Raw genomic sequence first — 18,143 nt, 5'->3', positions numbered from 1 at the left:
GGATCGAACTCACGTCTCCTACATCTCCTGCATTTGCAGGCAGATTCTTAACCACTGAGACTAAACAATTAGTGTACTAACGATATGGTACACTACTATTAGTAAAATTATCACAAAATCATAACAACACTGTTTGGAGTTATGGACTTGGCATACCAGCAGAAGCGATCACGCACCTCACAGTCCACACTGCACACATCAGGTTCTTTTCTTGAGCTATTTAATTGCTTTGCTAACTCTAAGAAACCCTTGATTATGATCTAAATGATAAAACATAACATAGATTAAGAAACTGATTATTAAAAAATCAACCTACAAGACCTCCATTTATATTTGTACCAGAGGGCAGCAAGACAACACGGGCAACCCTATTCCCTAGTGGCTGAGCACTGAAACTCACAAATTCACAGCAGAGAGGAGGAGCTTACCCTGTGACTCCAGATAGAGGCATGCTTCTGGAGATGGTGCACTGGCTCTGGGCTCGTACCAGTTTCAAGGAGCATTTTTGCTGTCTGCTGTACTAAGTAGAAATCTATCCCAATTTATATTGAGGCTCACTTTGTAGTTACCAGCTTTCACTGAAATTACTATGATAACTTTACCCCCACGTATACGAGAAGGCAATGGTAACCCACTCCAGTACTCTTGCCTGGAGAATCCCATGGACGGAGGAGCCTGGTAGGTTACAGTCCACGGGGTTGCAAAGAGTCAGACACGACTGAGCACTGCAAAATGTTCTCTGGGAGCCAAAGCACCTCCACTTTAGAACCACTGGCTTAGAGAAATCAAGGAGTTATTAAAGGTCATATACTTAGAAAATAGTAGAGCAGGGATGAGAAGCCTGGCATTCTGACTCTAGAGTGCCTGCCATCAGCCAATAAAACAAAGCGCTGTTCACTTTGTGATTGTTGTTGTTGTTTTTAATATTTATTTATTTGGCTGCATGGGGTTTTAGTGGCGGCACGTGGGATCATCAATCTTTCACTGCAGCTTGCAGGACCTTTAGTTGCAGCATGTGAGCTCTCAGTTGCAGCATATGGGCTCTAGTTCCCCAACCAGAGACAGAACCCAGGTCCCCTGCACTGGGAGCAAAGGGTCTTAGCCAATGGACCATCAGGGAAGTCCCTCTGTGACAGTTTAAATGACATAAAATTTCCCTCAAAATAGAAAACTAAATGTGAAGATGAACTATGAGTGTCTTCCTGTGGAAAGATCTTTTATGACCATATTAAACTGGGCCCTTTCAAGTTTGTCTTCCTAACTAAGGCCCCCCCCCCATGTCCCAGAGGCTGTCGACCTTGCACAAGGCTCTCCCACCCCACCTACTCCAACGTTCTTTCCAAAAGATGGCCACCAATCACTTGGTTAAGGCTGACTCCACTCTTCAATAAAGAAGACACAGTCCCTGTCCCTAAAGAGCAGGACCATCTGCTTCCCACCAGCTCCCTTACAGACCCTGTTCTGTCTCAAAGTGCAAGCCCTTTGCACAGTGACCATCAAATGCTAGTTTCTCTCTGAGGGATTCCCCCAAGCCTTCAGTGACTAAGCACTTTCCATGTGCCAAAACTTCTCATGTGCTTCACATATACAATTTCATTCTGGGCTCCCAAGAACGCCAGGAAGTATTAACATTTCCATTGGACCTATAGGAAATGAAAGCTCTGGTAAGAAGGGAACCTCCTCAAGCCTGACCCAAGATTTGTGCCACGACTTATATTTTAGTCTAGAAATGGGTGACTCTAAACCCCCACTCTTGACCCAACCCTCTGCCCTTCTCCCTTCATGGATGAGCAAAGATTACAGACATGTCTCTTTCAAAGCATGTTCTCGGTTTAGTCTACTCCCTCTAGCTTGCTTAGAACTTTTCATGCAGGTCCCCTTTCCCCAAAGTTATGGGAATAAATAATACAGAGCATAGCATGATTCTACTTCTGCAGAGACACAGGGGAAAATTCAGGCAGTGAACTTTTTCCATGAACTTTGAAAAGGCATTTTATTAAATCAGAGGATAGAAAAATACAAGGCAAGTTTTCCTTTATCTGATTCTATTTTTGTTATTTACTTTTTATGCATAAAGAGTTATGTATTCATGTGTGATGATTACACTGCTTCAAAGCATTTTAAGTGGCTAAGTACAAAAATAGAAAATTTTGAAAAAAAATTACTTGGTGGTAGAGGTGAAGAATTTTTCCCCTTTAAATCATATTATTTAAATATAGCTTGCTGGGGGTCTTTTCAGCCTTCATTGAACTTTCCTGAGAACTTCAACTTTTGGATTGAAACCAAATATGAAAATTTTCAAATGTAAAATGCCTTGATGAGAAAATAAAAATTGACAGAGTAGGGAAATGAACTCCAAAAGGCATATTTTTCTGACCCTTTTGACTTTATTCAGTTTTGAACCACTTCATTTGGAAGTGGGATGGGGTTCAACAGCTGTAAAAAATTATAAAACTACCAGAATAGAAAAAAAAAATTTAGACATTTTTGGTATCTCAAAGATCTGCCCTTAAACCCTAGCCCAATCATTTCTCTGCTTTGTGACATCAGTCAAGTTACTTGCTTTCCCTGAGCTCTTCGTCTGTGAACCAGAATCACTGTGAAGATTAAATAAGACAATGTGCATGAAGCCCTGCCACGTGGTAGACATACAATAAATTTGATCAATAGAGCACCTTTCAGACATACTTATGTTTTTGCCAAAGTTTACGTTTTGACAAATGTCCTTTTAATATCCTTCTCATGATTAGTTCACACTATTTAGGTGAAGTTAGAAGTATCTAAATCATGGGTAATCTGGCTGGTGGTCAAAGGACCATCACCACAGGGCCAGACTATGTTATCTGCCCAGTGACCTCCATGCTAATCAGCAATGTGGCTCCTCCCCAGTGTTTCAGTTATAGGTCACAGAGTGTTTGTCATCACTGTAAATGTTGGTTGGTGGTCTGAGCTTTCTTGTAGAACACCTCAGGAATCAGAATCAGAGAATCACATTTTTGAGCCAAAAGGAACCATATCAATTCTCATGTTCAAGCTTATCTCTTTCACTGTGAGGACTCTTGAGCTAAGAGAGGAGTTAATTGCAAAGCTAAACTAGTGAAAGAATATAAATCTGATTCTTAATCTTTCATCCATACCAGTGGTTCTCAATCACAGGTGATTTTGCCCCCCAACGAACCTTTAAGGGGGTTTGCTATTGACATGTAGTGAGTAGAGGCCAGGGATATTACTAAACACCCTACAATGCAAAGGACAGCTGCTACAAAAAACACAAACAGTACCAAGATTAAGAAACTCTGACCCACACTACTGGACCCAGAGTCTCCCAACACTCCAACAGTTGCCTTATAAGCTGACAGTTGGGTACTGGACTTGGCCCCCATTTGGAAGTCCTCACTAATGACCAAATTAATCAAGTCAATTCTTGCTGTTCAGTATTGAGGGCTACTGGGATTAGGAAGGATATAGAAACATGCCTACTCAGGCAACTGAAAGTCTGAGCTTAACTTCTGAAGCACAGTGACATGCCAGCGTGAGTGCTGCTGAAATCTTACAGAAGCACTTAGGTCTTATTAGGCAAGCTAAGAAAACGATTCTCAAAACCATTTTGGCAAAACATCACAGAACTGTCAAATGATGTGTACCACACAGTTATCAAATATTCAGAATAATTCACCACAAACAAATACATTGATGCTGCACTAAACACTTCCCAGACTAATGGCCTGAATGGAGGAGAGAGAGAAATTGAAGCACTGATGTACAGCAAAAATCACTCTCAGAGTTTCCACCCAATGCTAGCGTTCCATAGTAAAAGATCTTAAACAGAAAGGCAGATCCAAAGATCTGCAATGACCCAAGCAATTGTGTATTTTTTGGTTCTTGCCCTTGCATGCCATCTGGCTTGCTGACCTCATAGGTCTCCACCCTGGCCAGTGTGAAGGCCGAATAGAGCCTGAATGTGGGAGTATGTGGTAATCTGCAAGTATGAGTCATTCATCAATCTAAGCTTATTTACTCCCAGTTCCACCTGGTAATTCTGGCTTTAATTCTGACCCATGGTAGAAATACATGAAGGATCTCAACCTGATCCACTCATAAAGTCAAGCCACATTCAATAAATACCAATCATGTCCAAAGCACCATGCTTTGGGGGTCATAGTCCCTACTCAAAAAAATCACAATGATGTCAAGAAGAATGACAAGCATCCAACTAATTCTTGTACCCAGCACTAAAGTAGTGACTGGGGGAACAAACTCTCTTTTAGGTAGAATGATGGAAAGAAGGCCCCATGGAAAGAAATGGCATTTGAATTAGACCTAGAGAAGGCAATGGCAACCCACTCCAGTACTCTTGCCTGGAAAATCCCATGGACGGAGGAGCCTGGTAAGCGGCGGTCCATGGAGTCGCTGAGAGTCGGAAACGACTGAGCGATTTCACTTTCACTTTTCACTTTCATGCATTGGAGGAGGAAATGGCAACCCACTCCAGTGTTCTTGCCTGGAGAACCCCAGGGACGGGGGAGCCTGTTGGGCTGCCGTCTCTGGGGTCGCACAGAGTCGGACACAACTGAAGCGACTTAGCAGCAGCAGAGTAAAAAGTGGGAATTCAACAGGTAAAGATGAGAACATTCAAAATGCTAGAAAAGATTATGAATGAATAAGGGATGACACAAAACACAAGGCAAATAGGACATCAGCAAAGAGTTGAGCTTGATGGGAACTCAAAGTGAATGGGAGGGAATAAGGGAGACAAAGTAGGAAAACTGAGACGGAGACAGATGTAGAAATCCTTCAAATTCTAGATAAGAAAGTAGTCTTTATTAGCTGAAAGGAAGCCAGTGGAGGTTTGTTGCCTATCTAGTTACCGTTGTTATTTTCTAAACAGATGTGACATCATCAGAGACACTGGAAAAAAAGAATCAGACATGGGTGAGCATAATGGAGATGAAGTAAGCAGAGCAACAAGAACAGTTAGCAGGCTATTCAAGACTCTGAGTCACAGATAATGAGACTGGACCAAGATTATGAGAATGAAAAGAGTGAGAAGGAAAAGCCCACAACTTATTAGAGACCCCTTTATCACATTCGGAGGGGGAGAACACAAAGCTAAAGTTGGAGAAACACACACAAGAGGAGTTCGCATAAAGCCACTCAAGAGATCCTGGATGCGCGGGAGAACGGCAGTGATGATCAGAACCGGAGGAGGAAAGAAGCCCCAACTGTGTCCAGGTGGTCCTCTCAACTCAAGAAAATGACAACTCAGTGCCAAGGTAATTCCTGCTACTGGTATCTGAATAAACCACCCATGCAACTCTGGAAGTCCACTGGTTCAGAATCTGCCTTGCAAGGCTATATTCAATCCCTGGTCAGGGAGCTAGAACCCACATGCTACAGGGCAACTATTGAGCTCTATTACTCCAGAGCCCACGAAGCCCCTGTGCACTGCAGTGAAGACCCCGTACAGCCTAGACAGACAGACAGACTACCCAGACGTGGTGCCTGAGCTACTCCTCTACCTCAGCACCCTCTCCTCCCAGGCCAAGTCCCCAGCTCCGGCTAGGCAGACTCTTGAATCCAGATCCTGTGCCTGTGAGTAAGGGATGAATGAGCAGCAGCTGTCTTACACGCTACAGTCGGAGCAAACTACCTATGTGGACCCTGTCACCCTCCATTCTCCCTGGCTGTTTCCCCTGAAATCACAGTCCTTATAGACCACTTTCCATGTTAACTGCCCTTGGATTATCCTTTGTGGCCAAGTCTCAGTGTCCATCTATGATCTGTGCTCTCACCATACCACTTTGTTCCTTTCTCTCGTCCACTCTGCCTGCCACCATTCACTGTAAAGTCACCCTGACTCAGTTGGCAATCTCGGAACTTAAACTGGACATATTCTCACAGCTGATCACATGGTTCCTACTACTTTGAGAATTGATTAGTCATCACAAACACATATAGGAAAACATTTTTAAAGGGTTTTATCTCTTAGAAGATTCCCTTGCCCCTTATATTAGATGTCACCACTAATACTTGGACTCTAAATGTCAATACAACTGAGTAAGTAGTAGTATGCAAGACTGTTATCCATAAGCATGCAAAAATATGTGTATTGATGTAACCTATCATCCCTTTGGAGAAGGCAATGGCAAGCCACTCCAGTACTCTTGCCTGGAAAATCTCATAGGTGGAGGAGCTTGGTAGGCTGCAGTCCATGGGGTCGCTACTAGTTGGATACAACTGAGCAACTTCACTTTCACTTTTCACTTTCATGCATTGGAGAAGGAAATGGCAACCCACTCCAGTGCTCTTGCCTGGAGAATCCCAGGGACAGCAGAGCCTGGTGGGCTGCCGTCTATGGGGTCACACAAAGTTGGACACGACTGAAGCAACTTAGCAGCAGCAGCAGCAGCAGCAGCAGCATCCCTTTAACTTTCTCAGCAAGTTATTTGGCTGTCCTTTTTTCACCGTGAAGGTAAAAGACTATATTCATTGAGTCTATGTCAACAATGCCAAAAAGAGTTTCAGGATTCACCAATGAGTCTTAATATGTCTGGTATGAAATGGGCACAGTTCAGCAAAAGATGCACCTGTTAACACAAGAATACAAGTACTTGGAAGGCAGTCTTCCCAAAGGGTGATATCCACTTACCTTCCTGCCCATCCCCACCCACACACACCAATCTATTATTAACAGCAAAGGTGGAGGTTCTGTTGATGACTCATTAAGTATGCTGATTCGTGAAGGCTGACACAGGCAGACCTGACTAGAGGAATCATTTGCTGGATTTAATCAATTATTGGGTTCATCAAATGTGATTACTGAGTCACATAAAAATCCAAGTAAAAGAAGCATTAGACACTTGAGGGAAAAAAATAACTCCCTGTTTTGCCTTGCAACAGACAGAGGTCGTTCTGTTTTCTGTGTGTGCAAGACGCACTTTAACCATTACTTTCATGTGCTTGTATCCTGAGCTGTCTTCTTAATGTCCAGAATATTTTAAAGCCATCTGCTCTTTTGAGAAAAACCTAAAGACTCAGCAAAACATACATTTTTAAAATAACTGAAGACATGAAGAAAACCAAAAATATTCAACTATCTCATTAGACTTTAATATACTTATACTTCTAAGCACCATGAATGTTAACACTGTAGGGTCTCTTTGTGATCTAGTGACAGAAGAGTATACAATAATTTAAGTATCTCCTCCAAGTTCCCAATAACATTCAATATTTACATCTATTATAGCACTTACCATATTTGATTGTAATTTTTTTTCACAGTCACACCTAACAATCCCAAGCCTTCCCAGGTGGCATTAGTGGTAAAGAACCCATGCAATGCAGGAGATGTGGGTTCAATCCCTGGGTCAGGAAGGTCCCCTGGAGTAGAAAATGGCAACCAACTCCAGTATTCTTGCCTGGACAGAGCATTCCATGGACAGAACAACCTGGAGGGCTACGGTCCATAAGGTAACAGAATCGGACACAACTGAGTGACTGAGCAAGCAGGCATGTCTACAAGCCTGTGTACCTCTTCACAGAGGTTATTTCACATATATGTTCTTATTTCCAGTATTTTTTAAGTATATATCAATAGCAAATATTAAGTAAACTTTTGTTAAAATGGGAGATTATTGCAAAGTACTATGCATGTAACTATCAACCTAATATCAACTAACAAGAAGAGAGACAAGTTTGGCTCAAGTTAATTGCTCACAGAAATGTCTAGAATTATGAAATATGTACATCAATCAGACAGAGTCAGAACCAGAACTTCCACTAAAATAGCTAAACAGAGCGAGGATTAATAACAAATTAACAAAAACCTTCACACTAACGAGGGTTTTGTTATCTGGTGACCTTAAAACTCCAACTCCTGGCCATCTTGACCAAAGTATTTCTACTGTTCAGTCATATGAAAACAGAACCATAGTCCATGGAGGTCCCTCAGGTGTGTGGATACGTCTTTCCTTGTACCTCTGCCTGGAATTATGCTGAACAGTCACAGTTCCCCTCACACACTGAAATACAGTGAGTGTGTGTTCTTGTGTGTGTTGTTGGAAGCTCTTCTAACATACATTTAACTTACTACATCATCCCTCGTAACAGTTTTTTTATTTAGGAGTAGCCCAGAAATATTAGATTATCTCTAAGTATCTGTGATTACTTTATGCATGGTCTGGCATGCTTTCTCAAAGATAGAAACTTCTCATAGCCAGACCTGACACCCTGAAGCTGTAGCTGTACTGAAAATGACCTGACGAGAATTTCACAGGGAAGCAGGCTTCCCGTGTCATCCTCTCCAGCTGTCAAATTGCCATTTCACCACTTCAGCAAATCTCTTGAAATGATTGGCCTTCATGGACAAGACCCATTCATAAAGCCAAAGGATGGTTCCCCTTAATTGTGTTGATTTAAAGCTCAATCCAATAAGGCTTTCCGTGCAGGGAGAAGCTTACCTCCTACCTACAGGTGCCCTTGCTAACCCAGTAAAGAGTACTTGTAACACCACTCTTTTGATTGAAATTCTGCTCTTGAAAGAGGTGAATACATTTTCCTTAACACTAAATGCGAGACTCAGTAGAATCACTATCCTCAAAATATCCTTTTTGTGGGCTACTAAGATCTGCCTAGCATTTTATGAAAAATGTAAAGAAAGATGTCTACCTCAGTTGGGTTGTAGTTGGATAATGATGACTTTGCAAGCTAGTGGATTTTTTTTCTTATCATTGCTTTTGAAGGTAAATAAATACATGAGTGAAATGAAATTAAACTTAGCAAGAAAACTTTAAACAAAGGTAGATGATTTGTGTATCTTAGGCTGTCTTTCTCCTCTTGTTTAAAGCAAACCTATAAGATTTAAAGCTTTTTAATGTAACATTTGAGTCATGTCATTTTCCTACATGAAGCCACCAACTTTACTTGACTCATTATTAACTGAAGCCAAATAACTACATTTAGAATTCAACCAACCAGCTGAATCCACACTAGTATGCCTGTCCCCAACATGAAAAATCCAGTCCATCCTAAAGGAAATCAGTCCTGAATATTCATTGGAAGGACTGATGTTGAAGCTGAGACTCCAATACTTTGGCTACCTGATGGGAAGAACTGACTCATTTGAAAAGACCCTCATGCTGTGAAAGATTGAAGGTGGGAGGAGAAAGGGACAACAGAGGATGAGGTGGTTGGAAGGCATCACTGACTCAATGGACATGAATTTGAGTAAACTCCAGGGGTTGGTGATAGACAGGGAGGTCTGGCATGCTATAGTCATGGGGTCGCAGAGTCAGACACGACTGAGTGACTGAACTGAACTGAAATGAACATGAAAAAGGAATCACAGCTATTCCCAGTCCAAATGAATCAACCAAGAGACAAGCATATATTCAAACATACTAGCATCAAAGAGGGGTATCAAGATATGTTTAAAACTGTATACCATTCATCAAATGAGGTATCCATAGACTCCCAATTTACAGATATCTGGAAAAGGTCTCAAGCAAGATCATTCTGCAAAAGGTTGAAGGTTTGATACATGAAAATGGCCTCAAATTCATTAACACCTTTTCATCAAGAGACATAATCTGTGTCCCCTTCTCTCAACTCTGGGTGGGTTGTGCAATGCCTTAACCAATAAGATACAGCAGAAGTGACACTGAGCCAGTTTCAGAGAGGTAGCATCTTCCACTCTTTATCTCTTGGAACACATGGCCTAAGAAGCCAGCTAAGAATTCAACTCCCCTGAGATCACCTTGCATAGAAGCTCAAGCTCTCTACACAAGGAGACATTTTGGAGGATGAAAACCATGTGGAGAGAGAGAAGAAACGAGGAGCACCAAAGCTCCCCAGTGCAAATGAAGACTCAATCTTGGAAGTGGATCCTATATCCCCAGCAGCCCTGGATGACACCAGGTGCATCAGATCCAAGACACCCAGACAAGTCCTTCCTGAATTCCTGACCTGAAAAATCATGAGCAAAGTAAAACCTTTGTTCTAATCCATAAAAGTGGTGATAGATTAGCAGACATGGATCTATTTCATATGAGGATAGGTATGTGATTAAAACAGAGAAGGCGATGGCACCCCACTCCAGTACTCTTGCCTGGAAAATCCCATGGACGGAGGAGCCTGGAAGGCTGCAGTCCATGGGGTCACTGAGGGTCAGACACGACTGAATGACTTCACTTTCACTTTTCACTTTCATGCACTGGAGAAGGAAAAGGCAACCCACTCCAGTGTTCTTGCCTGGAGAATCCCAAGGATGGGGGAGTCCGGTGGGCTGCTGTCTACGGGGTCACACAGAGTCAGACATGACTGAAGCGACTTAGCAGCAGCAGCAGCAGCATGTGATTAAAAACAGAAGAGCTCAAACAACACCTCCATTAATTTGCACTTCACTTCAACAAAGCTAATAAGCTAAAATCAGTCTTTTCTTTACATTGACATCAAAATGCAACAGTGTTCATGTGAGATATGCAAAAATATGCTTTCCTCAAAAGTTGACATAGTAATTTGAAGACTGACAGGTTTGAGCAGCTTTCCTGTAAAACTCCCTCTTACCTGTCTATTTATCTCCCCTTAAAATAAAATTCAGGCAACACTGAAACATCTTATACCCCTAGTTAACTACATGTAAAAATGATAAATTACCTCTTACTACTGATGACTATTATGCCCTCTAATCTGAGTGATTAATTTACACCATTCTTAGTAGTTCAGATGCAATCACTACCATGAGCCTGATGAACCTGAACAAGACAGAATTATTGGCCATCTTTATAAGCTAACTATATTTAGAGAAGTACAGCAACCCTCTAGGAAGCTTTAAAGTTTTAGTTCATTTTCTCTCAATGAGTGTGTACCTCCTCACTGCATATCAAATGATGACACCACTACTTTGGATTACTGACTTTATTTAGAAACCATAGCACATAGGAGCCTCTACTATGAGATGAGACTCTCTAGAAAAGGTCATATTAAAGTCATCATCTGAAGGTAATACTATTTTTTAAAGACTTTTAAATTTTTATGTATTTATTTTTGGCTGCACTGGGTCTTCATTGCTGTATGCAGGCTTTCTCTAATTGCAGCAAGTGGGGGCTACTCTCCAGTTATGGTGCGTGGGCTTAGTTGCTCTGCAACATGTGAGACCTTTCCGGACCAGGGATCGAACCTATGTCCCCTGCACTGGCAAGTGGATTCTTAACCATTGACCCACCAAAGAAGCCCTGAAAGTACCATTGTTGAAACCTACTGGAAGATTTTAATTGCAACAGTAATTTTTTATCTCATGTAACCTGTTTAAAGTCACAATACCAAAGCCAATTAATGAAAAGCAGACACTAGCCTTTTAGACTGAGCCGTAGGCTTCTATTGCTTGGCAAACAAAAGACCTAAGCGGCTCTATTTCTATGGAACATGCTTTCCAAACTCTTCACAATAAAACAGAGTAATGGAGGGTGATGACAGATGATATTCTACTTTAAATTACCCTTTTTATGGTTAAATCGAAAGACTGCCCTTAAAGGAATCTGTATCTATGTTTTGAGCTCAATAGCATTTTGTCAGCAAATCAGCCTAGGAGAATCCAAAACCTGAACATGCATTTGTAGGCCTTTCTGTGCTCCCAGCCATAAACCTTGACACACTCGTCCTCAGTCCAGCCCCACTCTGGTCAAGGTTTAGCAAAATCACTGGATAGTTCAGCAGTAATGAGTTTTTAAGCAACTGGAACCACTCTTATGTGAGGGTATACACTTACTGTGCCACACCAAACGCCTGCAATCAATTTTTAATTACAGCAACAGTAGCAACTAGAAGATAAAGCAGGCAACTCACTGAGAAGGAACCAAGACTCTTTATTACAATGAATGTCCATCATGAGCTTGACTTGTGAAGAACTGTGACACAGAGGAGTCAACCAACCAGCTCTCCTTTCTCGGAGAGATGCTCTTACCTCTGGGACGTTTTCTTATATTTCCTCCTGTGGGAAAAGAAGCATAAACACAGATCAGAAGAGAGTCTGCTGCAGGTGGTAGGTGAGAAAAAGCTTCAGTGGGGATGGACACAGTGGTGAACACTGTAGAAAGCTCTCTCTGTGAGGCTGGTGGATCTCAAAGCCCACTTAAAAGTTCTGTGTTACAGAATGTTGTGCTTGAATGCACAGAACCAGTCTTAGCAGTTACACATAGCATCCCCAGAGGATGTTCCGCCCTCTCCCCTCTGAGGGCACTGCAGCATCTTGGTTGAGATCAGACTTTAAAGACAGCAAGAACCAGGTTCAAATCTCAGCCCTTCAGCAGGTTCATGGGGTTGTTGAGGAATAAATGGGCAGATGCTTGCAAAGCATGTCTTATACCTGGCATATTAAATGGTCAATAACTATTAGCTATTCGTACTGTCATTATTGTGACTATTATTCCCATCAGCTTGTAATGAAGTCTCTTTAAAGATCTGCCTTTTTAAATATAAATGTGTAATCATGCAGCTAGACCATAAGATCAGACATAAGGTCTTCACAGAAGGAAGGAATGAGGGAGGGGTCAATGGGAATGTCTAAAAGCAAAAGCCGTGAGAGGAGCATCAGGAACTTGCTACTCACTGGCTCAGCTGTGAGCTCGGTCCCCAGAAAAACAAGTGCCAGGAATCACAGTGGCTGGAGGTCTACTCTACCTCTCCTATTTACGTTCCTCATTTAGCCAAGGGCAAATCTTTTGGGCATGGGGCTTCTCAGTCTATCAGAGGAAGGTTACATCTGCCCTGTCTCTCTTACCTGGGTCATTGTGGCATTCAAGGAGGAAATGGCCATAAAAGTTTATTTTCCAGTGTATCCTGATGTTTTTCATGTTTGTGTCAACTTTTGTAGATTTCAAAGACCCTCAAAAGAGTTTTAGAAGACTCTTTACTAGAGGGGATTAGAGGAAAAGAAGTGGTGAGAGAGGAAAACGCACCTCCCAGGAGGATCTCCAAGAAGGGCAATGCTTCCCAGTTGTCCCTGGTTCCACATCAACATTCCCATTACAGTCACTGCACTAGGAAGCCAAGTCGCTAATTTGCTAATAGAACTGTAAGTTGCACATGCTTTTTTTTTTGTAAAGGCACAGACGTGTCAAATTCAGAATCCCTACAACCTATGACACTTTGTTCAAATGAAAACATACATGACGATGTGACATGTTAAATGAAGTAAGCCATGTATGGCACCAAACCCACAGTATGATCTTGACCTGATATGTACAAAGAAAACACACCAGAGTGATAAGCATGAGCCCAGGGTAGTAGGTGAGTGAATCACTACTTTTATTTTTACTTGCATTAATTTTCTATATTTTCTATTTAAATGAGCACTTCTTTTTCAATAAGCATTAAATGAGGTTGCAATTAGAAAAAATTGTATAAAATATTCACATACCTATATACACATACTCACATATACAGATATACATATCTATAGGATGAACACACAGAAATATTTACATGTTTGAATTATAACGTATAGGTAGGAAAGAAGGTTAACCAACAGTTGACCAATGAGTTAGGGCTTGGGGTATAGAGTAAACTACCTGTGTTCCGATCTTGGCTGTGGCACTCAGCTCTACAGTGTTGGACCATATATTTGACCCCTCTGAGCTTCAGTTTCTTCATCTGTAAAATGGGAATAACCAGAGCACCTCTCTCAAGACCTTACAGTTAGAAATAAAGATCACCCACCTGAATTTCAGCTCCCCAAAGGTAGGTTTTTTATATGCCTCTCCACTGTATCCCTGGAGAAGGAAATGGCACCCCACTCTAGTACTCCTGCCTAGAAAATCCCATGGATAGAGGAGCCTGGAAGGCTGCAGTCCACGGGGTCGCTGGGAGTCGGACATAACTGAGCAACTTCACTTTTACTTTTCACTTTCATGCACTGGAGAGGGAAATGGCAACCCACTCCAGTATTCTGGAGAATCCCAGGGATGGGGGAGCCTGGTGGGCTGCCGTCTATGGGGTTGCACAGAGTCGGACACGACTGAAGCGACCCAGCAGCAGCAGCAGCAGCCACTGTATCCCATTGCTTAAAACAACGTTTTGCACTCCTTCCAAAAACTGTGGTGGATGTGCACTGACCATCCTAGACACCTCTCTCCAGCAGTGACAGCTCACACTCACCAAGCAGTAACAAGGGCAGAGGTTTCATCTACAGGCACAGAGCACAGTGACCCGTGGGTGTGACCCATGCCCTGGAACCTCGTTAGAACTGCTGTCTAACAAACCGAGCTAAGAAGTGTTTGGCAAGACTGGAAAATAACCCACTGAAAGTGTGCAAGGACCAAAGGTAAGGGGGCAATCAGACCAGATGGATGTCCCTGGTTACCACCCAGAAACTCAACTAGTTCTATCAAAAAAGGGCATCTTCAGAGGCCAGAAGAAGACAACCTTTGCTACTGGCTTCCACAGAACTCTACCAGCATCTGCCAAGGACCACATACCAGCACCACTGAGAACCCTGAGAGCATCAAAATGGACAAAAATAAGAAAAGTTGCCATTTTCAGCAACTACTAGTAACAAACATTTAACATATATCACTGCTGCTGCTGCTGCCAGGCAGCAGGCAAGAACACTGGAGTGGGTTGCCATTTCTTTCTCCAATGCATGAAAGTGAAAAGTGAAAGTGAAGTCACTTAGTCTCGTCCAACTCTTAGCGACCCCATGGACTACAGCCTTCCAGGTTCCTCCATCCATGGGATTTTCCAGGCAAGAGTACTGGAGTGGGGTGCCATTGCCTTCTCCAACATATATGACTAATCCTCATAATAACCCTGCTAAGATCCACTCTATGAAAGAATCTGAATTCTAAAAAAAGGAAATTAAGACATGTTACCAAAAGTGTTACTTTATTATAACAACCAAGACTGAGAAGTGGCTCAGAAAGTTTTGTCAAAGAGGTAGTTTTGATGGACTGGGGCAGGGGTTGGGGCTGGGGAGACAGAGTTTGACAAGGAGAAATATGTAAGAACATGGGGCAAGCAGGTGAGGAGGGTATGCCTGGTGGCCTCAAACCAGCTCAGCTCAGCCAGATTCGAAAGCAGATAGTAGGTTCTAAGTCTAAAAAGTGCTCAAAACAAAGCTAATCAAGAAAAATAATAAAATGTATACATTAAAAAAAGAGGACACCAGAGAGAAGGGGGGTCACCTCTTACAGCACTCTTTGGAAAGGTGATAGGGCTCTGGAATGTGATAAACCTGGTTCAAAACCCAAGTTCTCCCTCTCCAACTGAGACTCAGACAAGCTCAACACTAGAGCAAGCTTTAGTTTCCACATCCCTAAAATGGGAGGAATGAGCTCAGAGAATATAGTGTATTGAATTACCTGGCACCGTACATGCCATGTAAGGGCCATTCCAAAAGGTTTAGGACCCTTTGCCCCTCATTTTCAGTTTCTTGAGCCTAAGGGTCCTGTCATAGGGCTCACTGTATCTATCCACTGTATCTATCCCAAGGGTGCGCACATCAACCAGCACAGGCTGGCACACAACAAATGTCTGCTGGCTAAATAAATATATCATTTGTAGCTGTCACCCACAACTACCGAAATATGGGTTGTGCCTTTGGTAGACCCAAAATCTGATTTTCAGTCCAACTCACCTCCCTGACACTCACTCCCCACCTTCATCAATGCATTCCTGAACTCACACATTCTAAAGTTCTCCCTTCCCATCTTGTCCCATTTAGACAGACAGCTCCCTCATCAAAGGAGACCCAAACCCAAACAGTGTCCTCTTACACTGGAGCTGAAAGGTCACTGCTTAAACACAAGAGAAAATACAGATCTATGGAAATTGCTCTACTCAAGATCCTATTCACCAATCATCTTGACTCAGCAAGATGGTGAGGCCCGAGTCCTGTGCTTTCAGCTAAGACATCACTTCCTCCTGAAAACCTTCTAGGGCCTCCCACATGGAATCATCCCTTTTGTGTGTTCCATGGTGACTGAGCTCATCTGTTATGCTGATGGCAAGACCGAGGGCTTGTCCAGTATCTGCTATTGGTTCTCTCTTGCCTAACATGGTGCTTAACAAATGACAAGTGCCCAATACACTGTTGCTGTGTGAATGAGTGGATTTATCAAGACACTAACCAAAACACTTTCTTTCTACTCATTTTTCTTCTGTTCAGTGATAATTCACCATAAGCAGTGAGGACATCTACCACAGACATGGTTTTCTACACACAGGAGAAATGCAATGAGAGAAAAGCCTGGGAGGAGGACAGTGGTGGGATGCTCACAGTTGTTGAACACCTCCTCTGTTCCTTGTCTGTTACCTAAGGTCCGACAGACCTTAGGAGGTTAACGTCACTTTATAGTTGATGGAAGGGATGCCCAATGGCTCAGCAGGTAAAGAATCTGCCTGAGATGCAGGAGATACCGGAGATGCAGGTTCAATCCCTGGGTCAGGAAGATCCCCTAGAGAAGGAAATGGTAACTGACTCCAGTATTCATGCCTGGGAAATCCCAGGGACAGGAGCCTGGAGGGCTACAGTCCAAAGAGTCACAAAGAGTTGGATATGACAGAGCGACTAAGCATACACACATACCTGATGGAAATGAAGCTCAGAAAGTTTAAGTAACATGACTAAGGATACAGAATCCTGAACCAATTGAGACAGAAAGCAAACTCTGAAGCCCTCCAAGAAAACTGAGGAAATTAGTCAAATAAGTCAAAAGATGCCTGGAGGAAACTTAGACACTAGACAAAAACAAACAAAGCCAACAATAGAAATGTACTGGGCTCTTTCCATCCAAATGCAGGAAATGAGCTGGATTAAAAACTAGTTTATTCTTGGCCTTTTGTTTTTAAGAACTTCAACAGAATTTGCCCCCGAAAGACAAAGGAAATGTTTTTAAATGTTTTGTTTTGGTTTCTCAAACTTATTTTAAATTTATAATTTTTTGAAAATTAATACATCAGAAGTCCCAAGATTCATGTAGCTAGACTAAGCTGATTCAGACCATAGATAATGGCCAAGCTGCTGTGCTCTGGAATCTGGGCAGAGTAGGGGATGGAGAGAGCACAGCCCCACACCGAGGCAAAAGGCAGGACACCTTCATGAGGCCAGACTGAGGAAACTGCATCCCTGAAAATCTGGACCACTCTGCAAGCTCTGTTCCCCGGAACGTACTCTACCTTACTCACATGCACACATACATGGCATTGGTGGTTTGTTTATTCATTTGTTTAAGGAGAGGCATTATGGCATAGTGCTTGAGATCACTTACCTAAGCTAAACCCCTTCTCCGACTTACTGTGTCTAATAAGCTATGTGACCTTTGGCAACTTACATCACTTTCGCAGCCACCAGTCTCCTTATCCGTTAGATTTGGGTAACAGTAATGTGCACTTCACAGGCTGATGTGAGAGATGAATGTAGTGGTGGATGTAAAACATTTAGCATAGTGCCAGGCATCCGGTAAGTGTTCAAACGCAAGTCTCAGCTGCTGCGTTTATAATAAAAATATCACATAACTAATAATGATATAATTTCATAGGTGTCCAAATTTTGTTTGGAAAAAGAAAAGTCTTTCATTGATTAAAAAATTTTAAATAAAAAAAAAGTTTAAGATTGTTTCTAAAGTAGAAAAACTGAATACCCAATTCTCCACGTTTTAGAACACCTGGGCCACAAAGAAAGCAAGTGCTAATCTCAGTCCTACTAAGGGGAAAAGGAACTAGATGCCTGCCCAGCTCTCTCTGTTCGCCCATGCCTATGGGAGCCTGCAGGCTGTTCATTCTGACCCCCATCCAGCAGTGGTCCCTGTTAGCCTAGCAGATCCACACACTTTCCTCTAATGTCAAAGCTGGATTATTGCTCAAAAAGAAAGGGAAAGAAAAAAAAAAAAGAAGAAAAGCTAGGTATTTAGGAACTGGACACTATGATAATCCTTAGAAATATCTGGAATTATCTTTTAAGAAAAAACCCTTTTTATTGATAATTCCCTAAAGGCTAAAGCCCAGTGAGTTGCTTACACAGACTCCCTAAGCATCCTCAAGAAGTTACAACTAAGCACAGAGATAGCATGCAATAACTAGAATCAATGATGGACCATATCCATTCACCTGCTAGGCAAATTAAAAGACTCCTGGTCTTTACTGAAAAATCA

The 18,143-nt window shown here is 42.2% G+C and overlaps 1 protein-coding gene across 5 annotated transcripts in view; it reads right to left on the bottom strand.

The window, feature by feature from the left end:
- The window catches only part of PDE1C (phosphodiesterase 1C), a 531,701-nt gene that overhangs the window by 298,448 nt on the left and 215,110 nt on the right, over window positions 1–18,143 (bottom strand). For 4 of the 5 annotated variants that reach the window (XM_040259682.1, XM_040259677.1, XM_040259678.1 and 1 more), the window contains exon 2: window positions 11,960–11,986. The exons of the other annotated variant lie outside the window; for it this stretch is intronic. In XM_040259682.1, coding sequence (XP_040115616.1) covers window positions 11,960–11,986 — 27 coding nt within the window. The remainder of the gene's footprint in view (window positions 1–11,959; window positions 11,987–18,143) is intronic. 5 annotated transcript variants of the gene reach the window in all.

Source organism: Oryx dammah, unplaced genomic scaffold, assembly GCF_014754425.2.
Source record: "Oryx dammah isolate SB20612 unplaced genomic scaffold, SCBI_Odam_1.1 HiC_scaffold_18, whole genome shotgun sequence".
In the NCBI taxonomy this organism is placed as follows: domain Eukaryota; kingdom Metazoa; phylum Chordata; class Mammalia; order Artiodactyla; family Bovidae; genus Oryx; species Oryx dammah.
The sequence above is the reverse complement of the archived record's forward strand: the minus strand, read 5'-3'. Positions and strand labels throughout refer to the sequence as shown.